This window comes from Coenobita brevimanus, chromosome 60 (genome assembly GCF_032717465.1).
Source record: "Coenobita brevimanus isolate Jiangsu-jjx chromosome 60, ASM3271746v2, whole genome shotgun sequence".
NCBI classification, from domain to species: domain Eukaryota; kingdom Metazoa; phylum Arthropoda; class Malacostraca; order Decapoda; family Coenobitidae; genus Coenobita; species Coenobita brevimanus.
Window position 1 is genome coordinate 34,951,113 of NC_137013.1, and position 21,352 is coordinate 34,972,464.

Consider the following 21,352-nt stretch of genomic DNA (forward strand, 5'->3'; position numbering starts at 1 on the left):
GGATGAGATGGAGGGATGGGGTGGAGAGGTATATGAGAGAGGGGGGTGTGAGCTGGGAGCAGGGCAGTGAAATGGCGGGGGGCAGGGCGGCTTGGAGGCGATTTGTTTGTGGCCACCCCAAACGGGATTGAGGCGTCTGGCAATAGATAGATATAGATAGATAGGTTTGGCCATGTGGTGAGGATGAAGAGTGTGAGACTAACAAGGAAAGTGTATGCATGTGAGGTGGAGCGGGGGAGAGGGAGGAGGAGGCTGAGGATGAGATGGAGGGATGGATTGGAGAGGTATATGAGAGAGGGGGGGTGTGAGTTGGGAGCAAGGCAGTGAAGTGGCACTGGACTGGGTGACATCAAAGCGATTTGTCTGTCACCACCCCTTATGGGATTGAGGCGTCTGGAAATAGATATATAGAAATAGGTAGCTGTAAACTAAGCTCTGCAACAAATAACAAATAAACTGTAAGGTATACACAAGTTAAGGCACAAACATAAGGTTAAGAACTACTCTCTGCTTGTCACATTTATCAAAATAAGATAAAATCACTGTAGACTCAGTTCTCTGCCTTTTCAACTTTCATGAACAATTCTCAGTTCTCAAAACTGACTTGTCTAAAATTAGATATTAATAAAAATATTATCTTCTAATCAGTAAATTAGGGTGATATTGGCAGAAATATGGAAAAAATTCTTGTTAAATCAGGCAGATACTTACAGAATATTCTTTGTTTAGGTTGGGCAGAACAGTGATTCAGCTATTGAATTAGCCCTTCAGTATGAAAATCTCTCTCTCTCTCTCACACACACACACACACATGAGAGAGAGAGAGAGAGAGAGAGAGATAAGTATACCTTAGTAAGAGTGCCAGTCTTGTCAGAGCAGACAGTAGTAATACAGCCCAGTGTCTCTACGGTGTGTAGACCCTTGACAAGTGCCGATCGCTGAGCCATGCGTCGTATTCCCAGACATAACGTCATAGTGACAACAATGGGAAGGCCCTCTGGTATGGCTGCCACTGCCAGTGACACCGCAATATTGAAGATCTGATGAAAATCAAACAAAATTTTACTACAACAATTACACAGTTCACACACTACAAATAAAAATCTTGCAAGAAAAGAATCACATGTACAGTAATTTCATTATGGGCATTCTCCACTACAATATACAATCTTCTAGAATATGACATTTAACTTGAAAGGTTGCTCATTTTTAACACCCTTCTCTGGCAAATGATTATCAGGCTTCTGATTTAACAATCATTATGGTGAAAAGACTTTATGATCTGCAGGAGTACTGTAACCCACCACCAAAACAATCATTACATCACCTTGAGAGACAGTATGCCATACTTATCCTACGTATGGCCTGTGCATTGTAATCCTCAATGATAACTCATATTTTTTTTGCTTTATTGTGACAAAAATTGAGATAAATGTGTGAACTGTACTTTAACATAACACTTCCAAGTTCTTAATATCAAATGACCATTCGGTGGTAAATGAGTGGGAAACAGCCAAAGCAACAATCAACATGAAAACAAAGAGTATATCAACCAAGATCAACATGAGCTTACTTTTAGTGATAGTTATCTTCAGTGTGATCTATGCACTGCAATTCTGAACAGCAATTTACCTATCAACTGCGATGTGCAGCCACAGCCTATGTGCACCTCATTAGTCACTGGTATGGCAGAAGGTCAAGGTCCCAGCCACTAAATTCCAAAAATTCACTACCGCTACACCAACACAGATACTGAGCTGTGTTCCATGATATTTATGCATGCACCCTTCCCTGTACTCACAAAATTTATTTATGACAAATATTCCTGGTAGATGCACTTCTGCCTAAGTCCCACCTTCTAAATACTGAAATATTCAAGCTCTTGACAGCTAAATGACAGCAGATATTGAGCTGAAAATCTGCACACCCATACTGCAGCATGGTCTCTTCAGTACTGGTCTCTGGAAAAAGTATTATATGTGCCACAAGGGTGTGGGCAGCAACTCCATTTTCTGCAGTATCTGTGACATATGGGTGCATAAGAGATGCAGTGGTATTAGGGGTTGACTGCAAGATAATGCTGATTTCATGTAAGTGGTGTGTCGAGGAACGCACGTAGCAACTGTCATGCGTGAAAGGACTGATCTTGCTGGTACATTTCTTGAGTGTGCAGATGAGTTTTGTTATTTGTGGGACATGGCATGTGCTGGAGATGGGGCTAAGGTAAAGAGTGGTTTGAGGAAGCTTTTGCCTCTCCTGACATTGCGAGGGCTCTCCCTCCATGCTAAGGATCTTTGTATGAGGCATGTTTTAGGAGTGTAATGCTGTACGGCAGTGAGACCAGGGCAGTAAAGGAAAAGGGCATTTGTAGGCCGAAACATAACGAAGTAACAATGAGTTGGTGAATGCATAATGTGTCCTTGAATGCGAGGCCTGGGGAAACTAGGTTTGCAACTGATGAGTTGAGGGAAGGGATGGGACAGGAGTGTATTGGTGTTGTGAGGGGTAGATTAAGATGGTCTGGGCATATGGCATGGATGGCATTGGGTGCAGAAAGTGAGAAGTGTGAACATTGGGCGTAGGACTGCAAGAGAGACCGAAAAAGACCTGGGAGAGGTCATAGTGTGACCTCAAGGATAAGGGACTGAACAGGTAGGCTGCCAGGGACTGAGCAGCATGTTGCGCCACCACTGGGTGACCAAGGCATGCGTGTTTTAGCCTTAAAAAACAATGCAAACAATATGAACGAACAATGTGCGTGTTTTTCAGCTCCTGAAATTACCAGTGTTGCCCTATGAGCAGCGTAGGGGCCCAGGGGTAGGCAAGTCGATCCTTACATTTGAGTGACCAGTCTCACTCATCCCTGAGTGGCATTACGTGAGCAATAAACCCCATTCCCTTGGATATAAACAAACTTCAAAATACTGTGGCAGCTAAACTACGGCATACATCAAACTACAAATTGATATACACATACTCTGGCACATCCTCTATCAATCAGCAAGACACAAAAGCAATTGTGAAAAACTAAAAAATATGTATATTTGTTTGTTTTTACACATGGACTGCACTTTGGATTTCCAGTCTGTCACAGGTTATTTTATTATTACTTGTTTAAAATCTGAATTGACACCCCAACACTAGCAATGAAGAAACATTTATATATCCATTTCACATGCAGGAGAGGTGATGGCAACCATCATCCACACATCTGATGCGGTGGTGCCGCCTACATCTAAAGGTGACTAACTCTACACTGAGCGACGAGCCTAACGGTTTCCTATAACCCAGGAAACCATTTATAAGAATGCTTCGTAACCATTTAACCAAATATTGGGGAGCTGTCGAACCTACTATGGTGCCCCTATTAACACAGTGAAGAGACACAAATGCAGTGTCCTTCCGGGAACAAAATGTTCACATTCTGTGAGGTGCTGTCCTTCTTAAGGACATATCAATTCACCACACGAGATGGCCCTGCAATGGGCAACTGCTTGCTTGTGGTTGATAGGTCTGCTCAGCCAAACAGACCAGGGTTACTCTATCGCTACTACTACCACTATTACTGCATGAAAGGCAATACAACAACTTGATCAGAAAACTGTGCTACAAGTCCCCTCCAGCACTTATCCATCAGAGATTCCTTAACCCCTACACGCCGGGGAGTTTCTGATGTCGCAAGCTCCTCCTTATGGGGAATATCTGTGATGGAAGAAAAATACCCTTACTTCAAACCCTAATATCTGCCAAACTATAACAGCCAGAGAAAAAATTAAAGATACATAAGACTCATCAACTCTTCCTCCTTCAAATGAAAGTATCCCAACATTTCCGGGTGGTCCTGTCAATGAGTAAGGATTAAAGTCCAAAGGGTGGTGGGAAGATGCTTGCGGCTATACATGTTAACCGGCGTTGCTCTGTGCCCAAAATCGTGACGGCTATACACATCAATCGGCGCATAGGGGTTAAATAGAAATTACTGAGTTCCCCTGGTACCTAGGCTTAGATCAGGATGTCATTCAGCCTTCCTCAGTTACCAGCTTTGATTCAGAATGAGTGGAATCAGTGATGGCAAGTGTCCCATTTGCAGAATACGTCCACACAACTAAACACATCTAATGGTACACTGCACAGCCCATGCCACACAAAAACACAGGCACAACATTAATGGTGTAATAGACAACCCCATAGAGGCAGCTGCCTACCCATAGTCAACAGATCTGCTCAGTCAGGCAGACCAGGGTTAAGAAACAAAACAACAACCATATCTGACCTTCATTTTTGAAGTCCTGGTAACAAATGCAACATTCCAAAGTAGGCCTAAGTATGACATACTATAGTTATAACAACAAACAGACATCATCAGATATGTCATAGATCAAAGAATGATGACATATAAGCATCATCATACAGATGGAGTTAATACTATCATATAGTACTAGTCACAAAAGTGTTATGGAAAAATTGGAATGATGTAATATTATCTTTTTCTTCCACTGAGCTGTAAAACAAGCTACAAAATGACAACTTCTCTGTCAGGTTACGCATAATGCACTATAATCACCTTCTGTATCGGTATGCCCTGGTAGAGGCCCAGAACAAAGACAACTGCAATGAAGCAGAATGAGAAGATAGAGAGTTTCTTGGCAAGTGCATCCATGTTGCGCTGGAGTGGGGTGCGTGGGGCCTCCTCCTCCTGCATCATGCGGTACAGCTCCCCAAACTGTGACCGCTCACCTGTGCTGGTTACCACGCCCCGCCCTCGTCCCGTACGCACAAACGTACCCATGTATGCCATGTTGCCCACCGAGGCTTCACATGAAGAGGATGAGGATCCATATGTGCTGGTGGTGATGGTACTGTTAACCTGAATAAGTAAGAGCAATCAGCAGCTGGCAACAAAATATGATGTTATGAACACATCCAGCACTTGTCTGGTTTGAAGACGTGCGTGGTTAAAAATAAGACTACATACAGTACAGTCAAACCTCCTTGATTGCTAGCTTTGTTATTATGGCTTATCTTCATCATGGTCTACTGAAAAAAAATCCAGTATCTTCAATACTGGAGGTAATATTGTGCTGGCTGCAGTTAAGCTCTGAGAAAAACTGAGGAACATCAAAGGATGTAGCAGAAATACTGCATCCCCCATTGCAGTGAGTGCTATCACTACCTCTGCAAAAGCTGCAAACATTTATCAGTGTAATTAACCCTTGCCATGCTGAAGACTTCTTAAGTGGCAATAATGACGGTCTGCACAGGCCAAGCTGCATCCCTCATATGAGGTAGAAGTTACATTGGTTATAAAACAATGACTCAGGAGATGTAAACTACCTTACATAGAATCAGCCCAGCAGGGGTTAACAACACAAACACAACAATACTGTTTTCTCGTTTTGTTTTTAGCACACTTGGTAATAAAAATATTTACTGCATTAAATCCCCCCCCCCCACATGGGTGAGTGAAAATACACATGTATGTGAAAATACGAGCAGCCAGTGTGGTAGATCACTGGGTAATTATTGGTCACTATGGTAATGGTGTGCCTTGGAGGTGACTGACTTCTACAAGCAAACGACCCAATAATGTAATAATGCTTATGCACTTTACACTCACTTATTAAGTGCCTCAGTAGATGCCAGTTATGAAAGCACCATCATCGTCATCATCATCTAATCCTGTGTTGTCCCATGAAGAGCACAGAAGTCAGGGGCTAGGCAAGTTCGTCCTGACATTTAAGATGAGAGTGACCAGCCTCACTCATCCCTGAGTGGCATCATGTGAGCAATAAGCTCCAACCAACCCTAGGATATAAACCTGCACAAGTTCAATCAGACTGGAGCACCTTAATTGCTCACTAAACTGCCAGGTGCCATAATTTAGTTACATGGTTACCACCCAGCATAGTAAATGGTTTCCTAAAGTACAGGAAACCATTTGGCTTATCACTCAGTGCAGAGTCACCCACAGGCAGAAGGAAGAGGAAAGAATGAAGGAATGAAAGAGAGAAGAGGGAGTGTAAAGTCACTTGCAGACAGAAGGAAGGGGAAAGAATGAAGGAAAGACAGACAGAAGAGGAAGGCAGGGAAGAAAGAACAGACACCCAAAGCAGCACTACATCGAGTGAGTGGATGGTGAGTGCCCCCACCTACCACAAGTTTTTTGACTAGGGTAGTAATTAAGAATAAACTGAACCACTGATAGAACTGTTTAATGATAAATTTAACTAAAAGAATGAAACATGAAAAGTGTCTAATCACACAGACAGAAATTAATGGCTAGGAATGGTTAAGATCACACAGACAGAAATTAATGGCTAGGAATGGTTAAGAATGGGAGTTTCATATTCAGAAAAAAATTCATTGCTAAAGATGTTGGCTCACTAGTTAAGAGAACTATAAAGAGAAAAGACTATCTGGTTCACAATCAAGAACAGTAGTAACATCATTGATTCAGTCCTTCCAGTCTGTTTAGGAGTTACAGTAATACTCGATTATTAGGTAAAATAGCCAGTGAAAGCCCATGGGTCCTGAATCAATTACTTTCACTGTATTCCAATTTCCTGCTTTATTTAATGATGATGATGACTTGGTTATTGCATGTTTTCATTATTATGGTAGTTTGGCATACCTATTAATCGCGATCAAGGAGGTATGACTGTACAAAACAAAAACTCACCCAGGCATAAGAGGTAACCATAACAATATTCCACATCATAGGAGTATGTAGTGACGGCGGTGATGGTAGCATAAGAAAAACACTCATTCCAGCTGTGATTCACAAAACTGCTAATTATGCAATGTTCAGAATTATATGTAAACCAGTACACAGAACTTATAACAGGCTATTAAAATTTTCTAGTACAGTATACTATTACTGACTCCCCAAAAATTTACAAACCTGTTATTTTCTTGCAAAATTCAACAAAGAAGTCTGGCACACATAATGCAAAATAGTGTTTAGCATAAATGCTTAGCAGAATTACCAAAGAGCTTTAAAACTTGCAGGTACAGTAATAAATCCGAGGCTTGACAAACTTGCTATTTTCATGCAAAATTCAACAGAGAAGTCTGGCACATGTATGCCCAAGACTGTTGATATGATTAACTAAACAAGATAGTGACATCTAATTACAAAAGAGTCCAACAATTTTGAGGGTAGGCAGTAGCCAGAATATTATACAAAAGTAGAATGCAGGTAAATTATGTCTTCCTAGGATGGACTTTATTTATTTATTTATTTATTTTTTTTTTAAGCATGGCATTTAAAATCAACATTTTCATCTTTATGCATCAACTCTTGCTGATGTGAAAGGAGGGAATAGGATAACTTTCACCAGAGGATGAGTGAAACCAAACAGGGCTCAAGATGCTCAAGCTGGTTGATGGGCAGACAATCTATATACAGTATATGTTAACCCTTTAACCGCGGGCATTGTTTTGCCCCGACTGTCCTCTCCCGTGGGGGTTTCAACCAAAATGTAAACAAACTTTAAACCTTTATAACTCTGCACAGAATAAATCTAGAGCGAAAAATAAGGTACCATTAGAAAGTACTAACCTTCGGCTTTGCAATGATGTAGGTTTCATGATTTCGTTGACTATCACTGGATGGGCAGTGCCATTAGAAGTAAGCGATCTAAAATCACTATTTTTCGCTCACACACCATTACCTTCGCTCATACACCATTACCAAATGCCAACCTCATTCTGATAATAATACTATAAACATATATGAACACTGCACATACGATAAACACCCACTCTGTGTTCACTGAGGCAGGTAAAAGGCACTGTAATTACCCGCACTTCACTGCCACATCAGCGGTGTTGTAATCACTATTTTTCGCTCACACACCATTACCAAATGCCAACCTCATTCTGATAATAATACTATAAACATATATGAACACTGCACATACGATAAACACCCACTCTGTGTTCACTGAGGCAGGTAAAAGGCACTGTAATTGCCCGCACTTCACTGCCATATCAGCGGTGTTGTAATCACTATTTTTCGCTCACACACCATTACCAAATGCCAACCTCATTCTGATAATAATACTATAAACATATATGAACACTGCACATATGATAAACACCCACTCTGTGTTCACTGAGGCAGGTAAAAGGCACTGTAATTGCCTGCACTTCAATTCCACATCAGCAGTGTTGTCACTCACACAGCTGGACAGATAATGATGCGTGTTTGGTCCGGGGTGGGGTGGGGGGCCCAGGGGGTGGGAGGTGGGGCCCCAGGGGGGGGAGGAGGGAGGTGGGGGTCAGCTGGAGTGAAAGAACTTAATAGCTACTCTCCCTTGAAACAATTGGCGCACGGAAAAAACGCGGGGTATTCAAAATATTCACAAACATTCGAGAATGACACCCGCGGTTTGGTCCAGTTTTTGCAGTGTCATTCTGGAATGACACCCGCGGTTAAAGGGTTAAGATGCATTAACCTGCTCTTGTAGTGTCCTTCTAACTTGTTCACTTTATCACAGCATGACTGGACTCAAATTTTACTGTTCAGTAAGATAATTAGTTCCTCACAACTACAATGATCAATATTTGTAAGCAGCCATTTCCTACAAGACTAATATTCTATAATGTGTAGCTAAAACCTAAAAAAGATGGACCTCTCACAAGAAAAAAGGATGTGGTAATACTGGATCAGCACATTTATTTCTTTACAAAATCTACATTATTTCTAGACATTTTTACATCAATTCCCCATCAGTGTAAGCGTAAAATAAACTGCTTTTAAAATACAACACCAGGGATGTACACTGGATTCCCCATACCAAAGTTTTGCCAACATTATCAAACTCATTGCATTTTCTTAGCTTCTAAGGTAGTCATAAAAATTTCACAAATTTAAGGTATACTTTGGGAAGACTTATCAAAATATGTTTTTAAATAATCTGGAAAATACACTTTAAACAAGCAGATTTTAATGTCTGATGATGTTCAAGAACACAACAAAGGGTTTTCTGGTCAATTACACAGTTCAATTATGGTTGCAAAAGCCTTTTTAGATGGGTCTGTATTCTTCAAAAATATCTGCAGGAGTGGCTGTTTTCAGAAACTTTGCAACAAATGAGAGATTACTGTATAATACTGTACTTACCATCCCCTTTTCCCAGTACGCTACAATATTAATCAGTGATACAGTGTTACTGAAACATCCAGGTATTCCAACCTACCTTAGCAGCTGGCTCTGTTTCACCAGTAAAACTAGACTCATCAATGGTGAGATCTGCTGCATAGGTGAGCCTAAGGTCAGCAGGCACACGGTCTCCAATGCTAAGGTGAACAATATCTCCTGGCACCAGTTCCCGTGCCTGGTACTCCCGGAGGGTTCCATCTCGCAAGCACTGGCATGTCAGTGGAACCTGTAAAGCAAACAGATACAGTTATCCCTAAATTATCCTATTTCATTGAGCCATCGGTACATTTGTATACAGACGATGTCTGGATACAGAACAATCCCATTCAGACCCTACCTATATGTACAGCACCCCTCCTAATTTTGGTAGTGTTCTTCGGTCTTTCAGTTAGACATCAAAACACACATGGTAGTATCTGGGATAATGTTAGACACTAAAAAAAATAATGCAAAAACAACAAAAATCCACAAAAAAGGCAATGAAGAAGATGAAGGCTACAAAAAGAATTTTAATAGTTACAGTAATGTACTCGACTGTACTTACCACCCACTGAACGGCGGACAGGTTTCGTAACCCGCAAGCCTGTACAGTAGCAGGTGTACAGTAACCTTGTGTGTTCTAGTGGCTAATGTACCGGTAATCACTTAACAAATGTTGGAAAACTCCTCCTCCTCCACCCACTGGAGCTGGGAAATGAGTGGGGATGTGAGGCAAGGTGATGGAGGCCTGCTACTGAACAAAGTGTTGCTATGTCTCTATCAACCATCCAGGTGACTTTGACCATTTGGTAGGGAGGCAAAGGGCCGCATGTGCCCGGGAGCGTCCGAGAGGAGTCATCTGGCCAGCCAGGCAACTCTGACTGTTCGGTGAGGAGGCAGACGGCCATTTTTGCTTAGCTGGTGGGTTAGGGTCTATTACCCATATGCAGCCAGAGAGGACAGCCAGTTAGCCAGCCAGGGGACTTTGACAGTTCGGTGAGGAGGTAGACGGCTATTTTTGCTCAGTGGGTGGATTAGGGTCCATTACCCACATGCAGCCAGAGAGGACAGCCAGCTGGCCAGGGAACTTTGACAGTTCGGTGAGGAGGTAGACAGCCATTGTTGCTCAGCTGGTGAGTTAGGGGCTACAGTTTTACCCACTTGCACCAGAGAGGGAAGCCACCCACCCAATCGATTTTTTTATTTTGCAGGTTGCCCAACTGACCACAAAGGAAATTTTATGTTTAGATACGGACATAGATTTTGGATACTGACAGAACAGAGCCAAGGCCTAACATAAGGATATGAAGCATGGTCGGATACAGGACGTCTGGATAATTGAGAGATTACTGCTAAGCTTCTGATTCCAATTCATGACACAAACGTACAGAAATCTGTGTATGCTAGGTGATCCGAAAGAACAGAGATAATACAACATATGGGTCCTGTATAGTATATGAATGACCGTAATGAAGAGGCTGGCCCGCACATACTTGACATGGCAGGCAATCCTACAATACACATTCAGGCTGTGTGTTTTAAGTATCTTGACGGTACATGTATATATCTGTACAGCAATCCCTTGGTTATTGAACACGTGGTTATAGTCATTATCATCATCATCCAATCCTACGTTGCCCCATGAGGAGCATAGGAGCCCAGTTGGTCCTAACATTTAAGATGAGAGTGACCAGCTTCATTCATCCCTGATTGGCATTACGTGGGCAATAAACCCCAACCAACCCTTGGATATAAACCTTCACTGGGGAGCACCGTAATTACCTACTAAACCATCAGGCACCAAAATTTGGTTATATGGTTACCATCCAGCATAGTAAATGGTTTCCTGGTGTACAGGAAGCCATTTGGCATGTCGTTCATTGTAGAGTTACCCACAGGCAGAAGGAAGAGGAAAGAATGAAGGAAAGCAAGACAGAAGAGGGAGCGTAAAGTCACCCGTAGGCAGAAGAATGAGGAAAGAATGAAGGAATGACAAGAGTGGATGGAAGGAAAGAAGGATGGAGGAGAGGAAATGGCAGACACCCGAGGGCAGCACTACATCGAGTGAGTGGATGGTGAGTGCCCCCACCTACCACCTGGTTATAGTGACTCATAATCACTGCTATGTGAAGCTCTATACTCTGTTGTTACTGCACATTTCTGATTTTAAAAACTTTGTTACTGCGCATCTAACCTGGTTTGTGCTGGCAGTGATGGTGCAAAATCTGTGGTTCTGATGGCTATGAGGGATTCAAAAATGAACTCTTACTAAATGAGATAATCCATGGTGGTGAAGACCACCAATTCTCCACCCACTAGCCTCAGAACTCCTTACCTCAAGCCCATCTCAGGTATGAGTTTCTTCCTTATTGTGCCCTATTCATCTTTTTCTATTACCTAACCATGCCTCTGTGTGTTTCTGATACGTACCATTATAGTACGTATCTATTAGGTAGGTCTAAACTGTTTATCCTGAACTGTATCGTGTTGTTTTATATAGGCTCTAACATGCTTGCATGCATCAGCATTGGTCATTTAATGGCAGCTCTCCATGCTGCTCAGTCTCTGGCAACCTCCCAATTCAGTCCCTTATCCCTGAGGTCACACTCTAATGACCTTGTCCTGTGTCATTTTCGGGCTGCTTCTTGCAACACTTTCCCCGACATTAACACTTCTCACCAACCACACCCAACTGTCAACCTCCATCTTCTCAACATGCCCAAGACATCTCAATCTACCCCTTCTCATCACAACACCAATACATTCCAGTTCCATCCTATCTTTCAGCTCTTCAACTGTAATCCTAGTACCCCCCCTAGCCTTGCATTCAAGGATGCACTATACATCCATCAAATCATTGTCATTTCTGTACATTTTTGCCTGTGAATATCCTCTTCCTTTACTACCCAGGTCTCCCTACCATACAGCATTAGACTCTCAATGCATGCTGCACAAAAATATCCCTTATCTTGAAGGGAGAGCCTTTTCAACATCAGGGGATAACAGTTCCCTGAACTTCCTCCAACCACTCCTTACCCTAGCCACAGAGCTAACCCCAGCCCCACCTCCAGCACATAACATCTACCCTAAGTAACAAAACTCTTCCACACACTCAAGAGAATCTCCAGCAAGATCAATCCTTTCACACATGACAATCTCTACACGCTCTCCCCGACACACTGCACACAAACAAAATCAGCATTATTTCGCAGTCTGCCTCTTATACCACTGTATTTCATATGCACCCAAAAATATCATAAACACTGTACAATAAGGAGTTACTGTATTTCCCATACCCTTGCGACAAACTGCACATGGCCACACTCCCTCTGCTCTGACAGTACTGTCACCAGCCCTGGACATCGTCACTCTTGTTTCATCGGCATTTACCCTCAAGCCCTTGTGCCCCATTCTGTCTCTCCATTTCCTAAATCTTTCATCTGCAATCAACACCAAATCATTGGCATACATCCTTCATGGGAGTTCATTTCTGAAGTCAAGTGAGAGAGCTTCAAGCACCACGACAAACAGTCAGGGGCTCAAGATGGATCCCTGTTCCACAGAAAACTAATCACTCAAATCTCCATTCACTCTCACCTGAGTGCATGCACCCACATACATAGCAATAAACACTCTAACCACTTACTCCTTTCTTATTGCCGACTTCACCACCTCCCTAGGGACCCTGTCAATGGCCCTCTCCAAATCAACAAAGCACACTCCAGCTCCATTTTCTTTCCTATATATTATTCCTGAGGCTGTCAGACAACGAACATGGCATCAATGGTTCCTCTGCCTGGCATAAACCCAAACTGCATCTCATCAATATTCACTTTTTCTCTTAACATACCTTCGAGGACTCCCTCCATTACCTTCGTTATTTAGTCAAAAAGTTTATGCCTCTATAATTTCCTCTCGGCAGGGCACCAACCTTCCCCTTGTACAAATTTACCATCTCACTCTTCAGCTGGTCTGGGACAACACACTCATAATCATATTTATCAAATCAATAATTAAACCAACTCCTGTATCTCCTGAGGCCTTCAGCATTTCAACAGTTTACAAATGGGGTGCCCGGAACCAATTACGATAAACACATCCTTTTTTTTTTAAGTCATGTCCCCTCTTTTCAATAAAGGCAAAGGCCTAGCTCCTGGGTAGAGGACTTTTGGTTTTGGAGAGTGTAGCACTTTATGACCAGATCCCCTTCCTGATGTCTATCAATGACCCTCAGGTGGACGCGAATGTACAGTGAGGTTGGAGGATGAGGAAATGGAAAAAGTGAGTGCACTTAAGTACTTGGGTATTGTGATGAATATGGATGGATGTTTGGAGGATGAAGTGCTTGGAAAGGTAAACAAGGAAGAAAGGTTGCTGGTTATTTGAAGCACTGATAAAAAATAGGGAAGTAAGCATGCAAGTAAAAGAAGCTGCTGCATGATAGCATTGTGATACCAACTCTAATGATGGAAGTGAAGCTGGGATGTTGTTGGGATGACACAGAGAGCAATGGAAATAGAATTACTTGAGAGGAGCATGTGGAGTTACATGGAAAGAGAGACTGACAAATGTGGAATTGAAAGAGCACTGTGGTGTGGATGTGGATGTGACAGAAAGCGTTAGGAGAATTACACTGAGATGGTTTGGCCATGTGGAGAGGATGGAGAGTGAAAGAATAATGAGGAGAGTGATGTGAGCGAAGTAGAGAGGAAGAGTGGGAGGGGGAGGCCGAGGATGAGATGAGGGGATGGGGTGGAGAGGTACTGTATATGAGAGAGAAGGGGTGGGCTTGGGGGAGGGCAGTGAAATGGCAGGGGACAGGACGACATGGAGGCAATTTGTCTGCAGCCACCCCCTTATGGAATAAAGGCATCTGGCAATTTCGTTTTCATGCATTGGGCACAGTACCAATTACGCACGATAACCAAGGGATCATTGTATATATTTCTGCTATCCTTGCTCTGCTTTTACTCCTGTTGTACAACAGCAATGACCTCTGTTGTTATGTTACCACAATCTTTTTAGCCTAATCAATCAATCCATATGGGCATGGCAACAGTACAGTTCAGAGTTTTCTCCCAGAACAAGAAAAACAAAGTACCGTACAAGTAAGCATACACGACTCTCATATACAGTACTCTATGTCTAGCAATGAAGGTAAAATTTTTAAAGATACCAACATTCTAGAGAGGCTAACTCATAAAGGAACAGCATTAAACTTTCTTTTTTCTGACTAATGCCAAATAATATCATTCCCATTAGGCGAACCTCATACCGTCAAAAGGCTAAACCTGTCTCAATTAATTTGGGAGTGGTGTCGCTGTTTAGTGTTGGATCATATATTGACAAATACAAGACAATTTCAAACAGCTCTAGGAATGTTCATCACTTGGAGTTAATGAGCATTTGTTTCTAACCTATTCAGATGGCAGTGCAAAACACAGGATACTGAAGGTATTAAAAGGTTCACTTCGTGGGAAAGTCCTACAGGGGATGCTTAAAGACATTTCATGTTGGAAAATACTGAATACTCCAAGTCCTGGTCATACAGAAATGAGAGAAAGAGAGAGAAAGAAGGGGTGGAGAGTGAGAAAACTGCACTGACAGCTGGAAATCGGACACTTGGTAATGAATATTGTACGTGTTGTCAAAGATAAACTTGCTACTTGTATCAGTTACACAACTGCATATGGCATTTTCTCAGGCCCTTATCATATACTATTATGTATACCAATGACACAGCTAAACTACTTTTCAAGGCTGGCATCGCCAGTACTTCTACGATTTATTACCTAAATAGTAATGAATTAAAACATATTAAACCAGTTAACCCTCTCACAATCATGACATTTATGGTATCCATTTCCAACTAACACCAAACAACTGTTTTCAGTTGAATAAGTCATAGAGGTCGAAGTGTATTGATACTTGTGCCATTTCATGATCAGGACAACTCTTAAGTTTTCTCTTCTAGCTAGGGCCATATGATTTAATTCTGCTGAAAGTAAGTAATATGAATGAGTGTTTGAGAAAGCTCTGTGGTGGCACTCTCTCTCTCTCTCTCTCTCTTTCTCTATACAGTACCCTTTGTGGTAGGTGGGGGCGCTCACCAACCACTCACTCAGTGTAGTGCTGCTCTCAGATTTCTGCCCTTTCCTCTCATCCATCCTTCTTTCCTTCCATCCTCTTCTGTTTTTCTTTCCTTCATTCTTTCCTCGTGCTTCTGCCTACGGGTGACTTTACACTCCCTCTCCTGTCTTTCTTTCTTTCATTCTTTCCTCTTCCTTCTGCCAGTGGGTGACTCTACACTGAGTGACAAGCCAAGTGGTTTCCTGTACACCAGGAAACCATTTACTATGCTGGGTGGTAACCATATAACCAAATTTTGGCGCCTGGTGGTTTATTGGGTAATTACAGTGCTCCAATCAGATTGAACTGGTGAAGGTTCATATCCATGGGGTGGTTTGGGTTTATTGCTCATGTAATGCCACTCAGGGATAAGTGAGGCTGGTCACTCTCATCTTAAACGTCAGGACCAACTTCCCTAGCCCCAGGTTCCTACGGTTCTCATGGGGCAGCATAGGATTGGATGATGGATGGATGGATGGATGGATGGATATACAGTACCTTTGCGTCCAGTAAGGTATTTTTTTCAGAGAGTACTACAGTCATTACTTGTTTTACAATGATCTGGTTTACGATAATTCGCTACAACGATAATAGAAAAGTTCCACCCCAAAATTTTATTTACAATAAATTACCCGCTATAAAGATTTTGCCATCGGAAAGCGCCAGGCACAGGTGTGGGTGGAGACACTTTAGCAGTCTGGTGCATTAGCCCTCACTGCCTCCCACATGCTACATTCTGCCTTCTTTATTGTACGAACAATTGACTCATTCACCCCAATCATACAGTTCCGAGACAATTCACAGGCATAGGTGGAGACACTTTTGCACAGTCTGGTGCACTAGCCCTCACTGCCTCCCGTAAGCAACGTTCTGCCTTCTTTATTGTACGAACAGTTGACTCATTCACCCCAAACATACGGTTCCAAGACAATTCACCGTCAAGTCAATTCACCATCTAAACATGGACGATTCCCCGTCAAGACAATTCGCACCCGGGACGATTCCCTGTCATTTTATAAATATGCTTGTTATTAATTAATTAATACTTTAATAACTAATTTTCAGGGAGATTTTATAACTCATACAAGTAAAAAAACTAGTATACTGTACTTGCTAAATAAACTGGTATGTAAATAAATGACGGGGAATCATCCTGACGGCAAATTGTCGCCGACATTCCTTCCCTAAGTTTGTCTAACACTTTAACTTTCTCTGTCAGCGACATCACTTTACGAGTCCATTTTGGCGTGTTACCACATGCATCACTAGCACTACGCTTAGGCCCCATGTTGGCAAACAACCGACCTCCCACCCGCACACACACATACACACACGTGTGCTCATGGGCAGCAGGTAGGCATTTTTATATTTTATTTATTTCTCTTGTATATTAAAATTATTTATTTGAATACTATAATTTTCTGTTTTAATTAGTGTACGAAAAATTTGTGGATAACCGAAATCACATGAAAAAAGTTCGCGTGAATTAAGGGATTACTTCTGTGGATTTGTATGCCCAGTGGTAAGGTCAGTGCCAGTGTAGGCCCCAGTGTTATGGTTGGTGCAGGTATGGGTCCCAGTGCTAAGGTTGGTGCAGGTATGGGCCAGATTCCCCTCCCCCTAACCTGTTCCTGTCTGACTCACAGGCTGACAACTAGTGCCTGTAAGCACAGGTTGTTCTCCAGCCTCGGGGGGGACGATTTGGACCAGCACAGGAAGGAATGAAGGTGGGTTGTCATTTATGGTTCAGTCTTGGTTAGGTGACTTTGGAAAGTTGAAATGATGTAACACCCCTTTTATAATGGGTTTCAATCACCCGATTTATGATAAAATCGGTATACGATAAGGTATGACCTGATGTAGCCCCATTGTAAAACGAGTAATGACTGTATCATGCTGGTCTAAATCCGTACTGGACAAAAAAAAAGGCCGTACGGGAAAAATGAATAATGTCAGACAAGCCTTGAAAAAGTCCCCCCAAAATACTACTTAACTACATTTTGACAAAACTAAGATTTTACCAACCTTCAAGGTAAGTGGTGATGTGCTTGGGGAGGAAAGGGTAGGGGTTTCTGAGGCTGTGGGAGGTCCTACTGACCCTCTGGAGGAGGGCCTTCAAGATCCTCAGGAGGCCTCTCTGCCCCAACCTCCCTCATAAATCCCTCATAGTCACTCACTGACACATCATCGTCTTCGTCATCAGAGGGAAGTGCAATACTGCAATTTGAATGGCACACACCATGAGTCACGAGGAAGGCGTACTGGACTGACGTGGCAGTACTAGGGAAACGTTCCTCAGTGTTGGCCGTCTTCCCGCACGCGCGTGGGTAGCAGTACTGGACGCAGCACGTCTACACTAGAGAAGAAATCCTCGGATTTGGTCCACTTTGCGCAGTCAATCCGTACTAGCCCAACAAATCTGTACTGCATTAATATATTAAATAATTTTTTTGCCGATCATACTGGATGAAAATAGTACTGGACAAATGTGTACTGGATGCAAGGGTACTGTATACATATATATATATATATATATATATATATATATACAGTGCTCGTCAGAAGTATCGAGCGCCCTGCGTCCCTCCTACAAAACAAACCTTTCAACATTGAAAAAACATATAAATAATGCATTTTAATTACCTTTAGTGCTTCGTAGGGTATCCTTTATGCTTCTTCACGGACCTGAGACGTCTTGGAAGTGAAAAGGCAAGGTTCCTGAGGTGCTGGAGGGGTATTTTGTCCCAGGAGTCACGAATGGCGGCTTCCAGCTTAGGCAGAGAGCTCACGTCCTTCCCTTGGAGATTCTTCTTTACGAGGTACCAGAGGTTTTCTGTCGGGTTGAGGTCTAGACTATTTCCTGGCCAGTCTGTCATGAATGATACCTCGCAGTAACAAAGCCAATTGGTGACCGATTTGGCCTTATGAGCAGGTGCACCGTCCTGCTGAAACACTCGTGCACCTGTTAGCTCGATCACACAGAAGCTCCAGATAAACGTCCTGATTCACTCTGCAGTTCTTGGGATGCACAACAAGCTTCCTCAAACCTTTACCAGAAAAACAACCCCATACCATGAGTGAATCAGGATGTTTAACTGTGCTTTCAACGTACCGTGGGTCAAGTGGGTCACTACCTTTGCACCGGTACACACGTGCTCCTCTGTTACAGGTTACACTAAACATTGCCTCATCAGACCACAACACTGACAACCATTGCTCCTCACCCCAGTTAAGGTATTTGTTAGCAATGGCAAGCCTACGAAGTCGCTGGTAACCAGTGAGAAGAGGCTTTCTCACAGGCCTGTGACTTGTGTAACCAAGTTCATGGACCCTTAGAGACACTGTGAGCACAGAAACCTCACCAAACACTTCCGGGTTGCTCTCCTTGATTTTCCTTGCACTCACACGAGGACTAGACTCCACTGAACGTTTTAAAACATTAACAGACCTCGGGGAAGTTTTCCTAGGCCTACCAGACCGTGGTTTATTTGTGGGAATGTCACCACTGTTTTCCACTCGAAAATGCGCGCACCACCTACGCACCGTCGATCAAGCCACGCCAACCAATTCACTAATTTCCTTCGTTTGGTGGCCTGCCTCCTTCAGAGCAATGATCTGGGATATGATTTCACTTGATAGTTCATGGGTAGGTGACATAACAAAGTGATGAAAGCCAAAACACTGCGGGACACTCGGTAAAAAATGGTGCGAAAAGAGAGGGAGACGCGGCGGAGTTCTTCTCTCTCAGGCAGCCCGGAGGCAACTGAGACAGGAACCAACTAGCGCGTAGGAAGGCCTCAGGGTACCGTGACGTCATGCTAGCACCGCAAACTTCTGGCTCAATTTTTACTACCAAAAACGGGTGATTCTTTTTTGGCCATAAGTATTGCGCGCCCAGCCATGGGCGCTCGATACTTCTGACAAGCACTGTATATATGTATATATAAATATATATATATACATATATATATATATATATATATATATATATATATATATATATATATACACAATAAAACCTCGATATAATTGATTCAATAGACCGGAATTCGCTTTTATCGGACTCAAGGAGCTACCAGATTAAATTCCTACATATCGTAAAGTCTGATAACGCCAGAAGCAGTCCAGACTGCCTGACCACTTCAGCTATGTTCACCACAATAAGGTAAATAAAAGACATGCTTATCAGTGTACAGTACAGTATTCATTCATTCATTCATTGCCAGACGCCATGTATCCGAAACGGGGTGGCCAAGGGCTTAGAGTTAACTGTTTTACAGGGAGGGGCACTAATCCTCCACCAACCCCACTTGACACGTAGGGATGCCAACAGCATCTGGTGTTCCCAGGTGGTCACCCATCCAAGTACTAACCAGACCCAACGTTGCTTAACTTCGCTGATCGGACGGGAAGCGGTGTACTCAACGTGGTATTATTATACATATTACACCATTTGCTTAATGTAGTTGAGTACACTGCTTCCCGTCCGATCAGCGAAGTTAAGCAACATTGGGTCTGGTTAGTACTTGGATGGGTGACCACCTGGGAACACCAGATGCTGTTGACATCCCTACGTGTCAATTGAGGTTGGTGGAGGATTAGTGTCCATCCCTGTAAAACAATTAACTCTAAGCCCTTGGCCACCCCGTTTGGGATACATGGCGTCTGGCGATGAATGAATGAATGAATTAATGTAGTGAAGTTATAACACAGTACGGTACTGCAATGGTAGTCAAAACAGTTTCAAAACCGTTCATGCAATTCGGACTAATGTCTGATACATCGGAAAATGTCTGGGTTAGCAGGGGGAAGTCTGGATGTCGCACCTATTGGAATTTTGCATTTTTCAGAATGGAATGGGCCCAAATTAGTCAGTTATAGTGAGGTCTTACCATACATATATATATATATATATATATATATATATACTGTATATATATATAAAATAATAATAATAATTTGGTTTTATGCCAGGTATCCCCGAAGGGCTAAGACGTTGCCCCTGGGCGGAGGACTTTGGACTGGAGCATGTAGCATTTTACGACCGGATGCCCTTCCTGATGTCTACCAATGACCCTTGGGTGGATTCGATCCTCCGACCCTTCGGTCAGAGCAGAGCGCTCTAACCCACTGAGCCACGGCTGCTACTATATATATATATATATAAATACAGATACAGATATAGATATATATAAATAGATATATATATATATATATATATATATATAAATACAGATACAGATATAGATATATATAAATAGATATATATATATATATATATATATATATATTTATATATATATATATATATATATATATATATATATACATATATCTATCTATCTATCTATCTATCTATTGCCAGATGCCTCAATCCCGTTCGGGGTGGTCACAAACAAATCGCCTCCACGTCACCCTGTCCCCCGCCATTTCACTGCCCTGCTCCCAACTCACATCCCCCTCTCTCATATACCTCTCCACCCCTTCCCTCCATCTCATCCTCAGCCTCCCCCACCCTCTTCCTCTCCCTCCCCACCACCGCACTCACATACACTCTCTTCGTCGGTCTTTCACCCTCCACCCTCTCCACAAGGCCAAACCACCTCAGTGTTTTCCTCATAAAGCTTCCTATCACATCCACATCCACACAATGCTCGTTTATATCCTCATTTGTCAGCTTGTCTCTAAATGTGACTCCACAGGCTCCTCTTTAATAACTCATTTCCACTGCTCTCACTCTTGACTTGTGTCCTTCCAACAACCTCCAAGCTTCACTTCCATACGTTGGAGTTGGTATCACAATACTGTCATGCACTAACTTTTTCACTTCCATGCTCACTTCCCTGTTTCTTATCACTGCTTTCAAGGAACCAGCAACCTTTCATCCCTGCTGTACCCTTTCAAGCACTTCACCCTCCAAACCTCCATCCTTACTCATCAAACTACCCAAGTACTTAAACATACTCACATTTTCCAATTCCTCACCATCCAACCTCGCTGTACATTCACTGACTTCACCTCTCTCAAAGACCATCACTTTACTCTTCCCTACATTCACCTTTAGATTCCAATTCACAC

General features: G+C 42.6%; 1 protein-coding gene and 2 pseudogenes across 1 annotated transcript in view; 1 reads left to right on the forward strand and 2 right to left on the reverse strand.

Annotated features, from left to right (window-relative positions):
• The window catches only part of LOC145403367 (calcium-transporting ATPase type 2C member 1-like), a 39,448-nt gene extending 29,183 nt beyond the window's left edge, over positions 1 to 10,265 (reverse strand). The window contains exons 1-4 of the mRNA XM_080275153.1: positions 10,194 to 10,265; positions 9,204 to 9,392; positions 4,565 to 4,867; positions 849 to 1,040 (exon numbers count right to left, since the gene is read on the reverse strand). Coding sequence (XP_080131279.1) covers positions 849 to 1,040; positions 4,565 to 4,867; positions 9,204 to 9,392; positions 10,194 to 10,265 — 756 coding nt within the window. The remainder of the gene's footprint in view (positions 1 to 848; positions 1,041 to 4,564; positions 4,868 to 9,203; positions 9,393 to 10,193) is intronic.
• Positions 10,266 to 19,598: 9,333 nt separating this feature from the next.
• Positions 19,599 to 19,717, reverse strand: LOC145403420 (5S ribosomal RNA; annotated as a pseudogene).
• Positions 19,718 to 19,722: 5 nt separating this feature from the next.
• On the forward strand, positions 19,723 to 19,841 carry LOC145403464 (5S ribosomal RNA; annotated as a pseudogene).
• Positions 19,842 to 21,352: the final 1,511 nt, after the last annotated feature.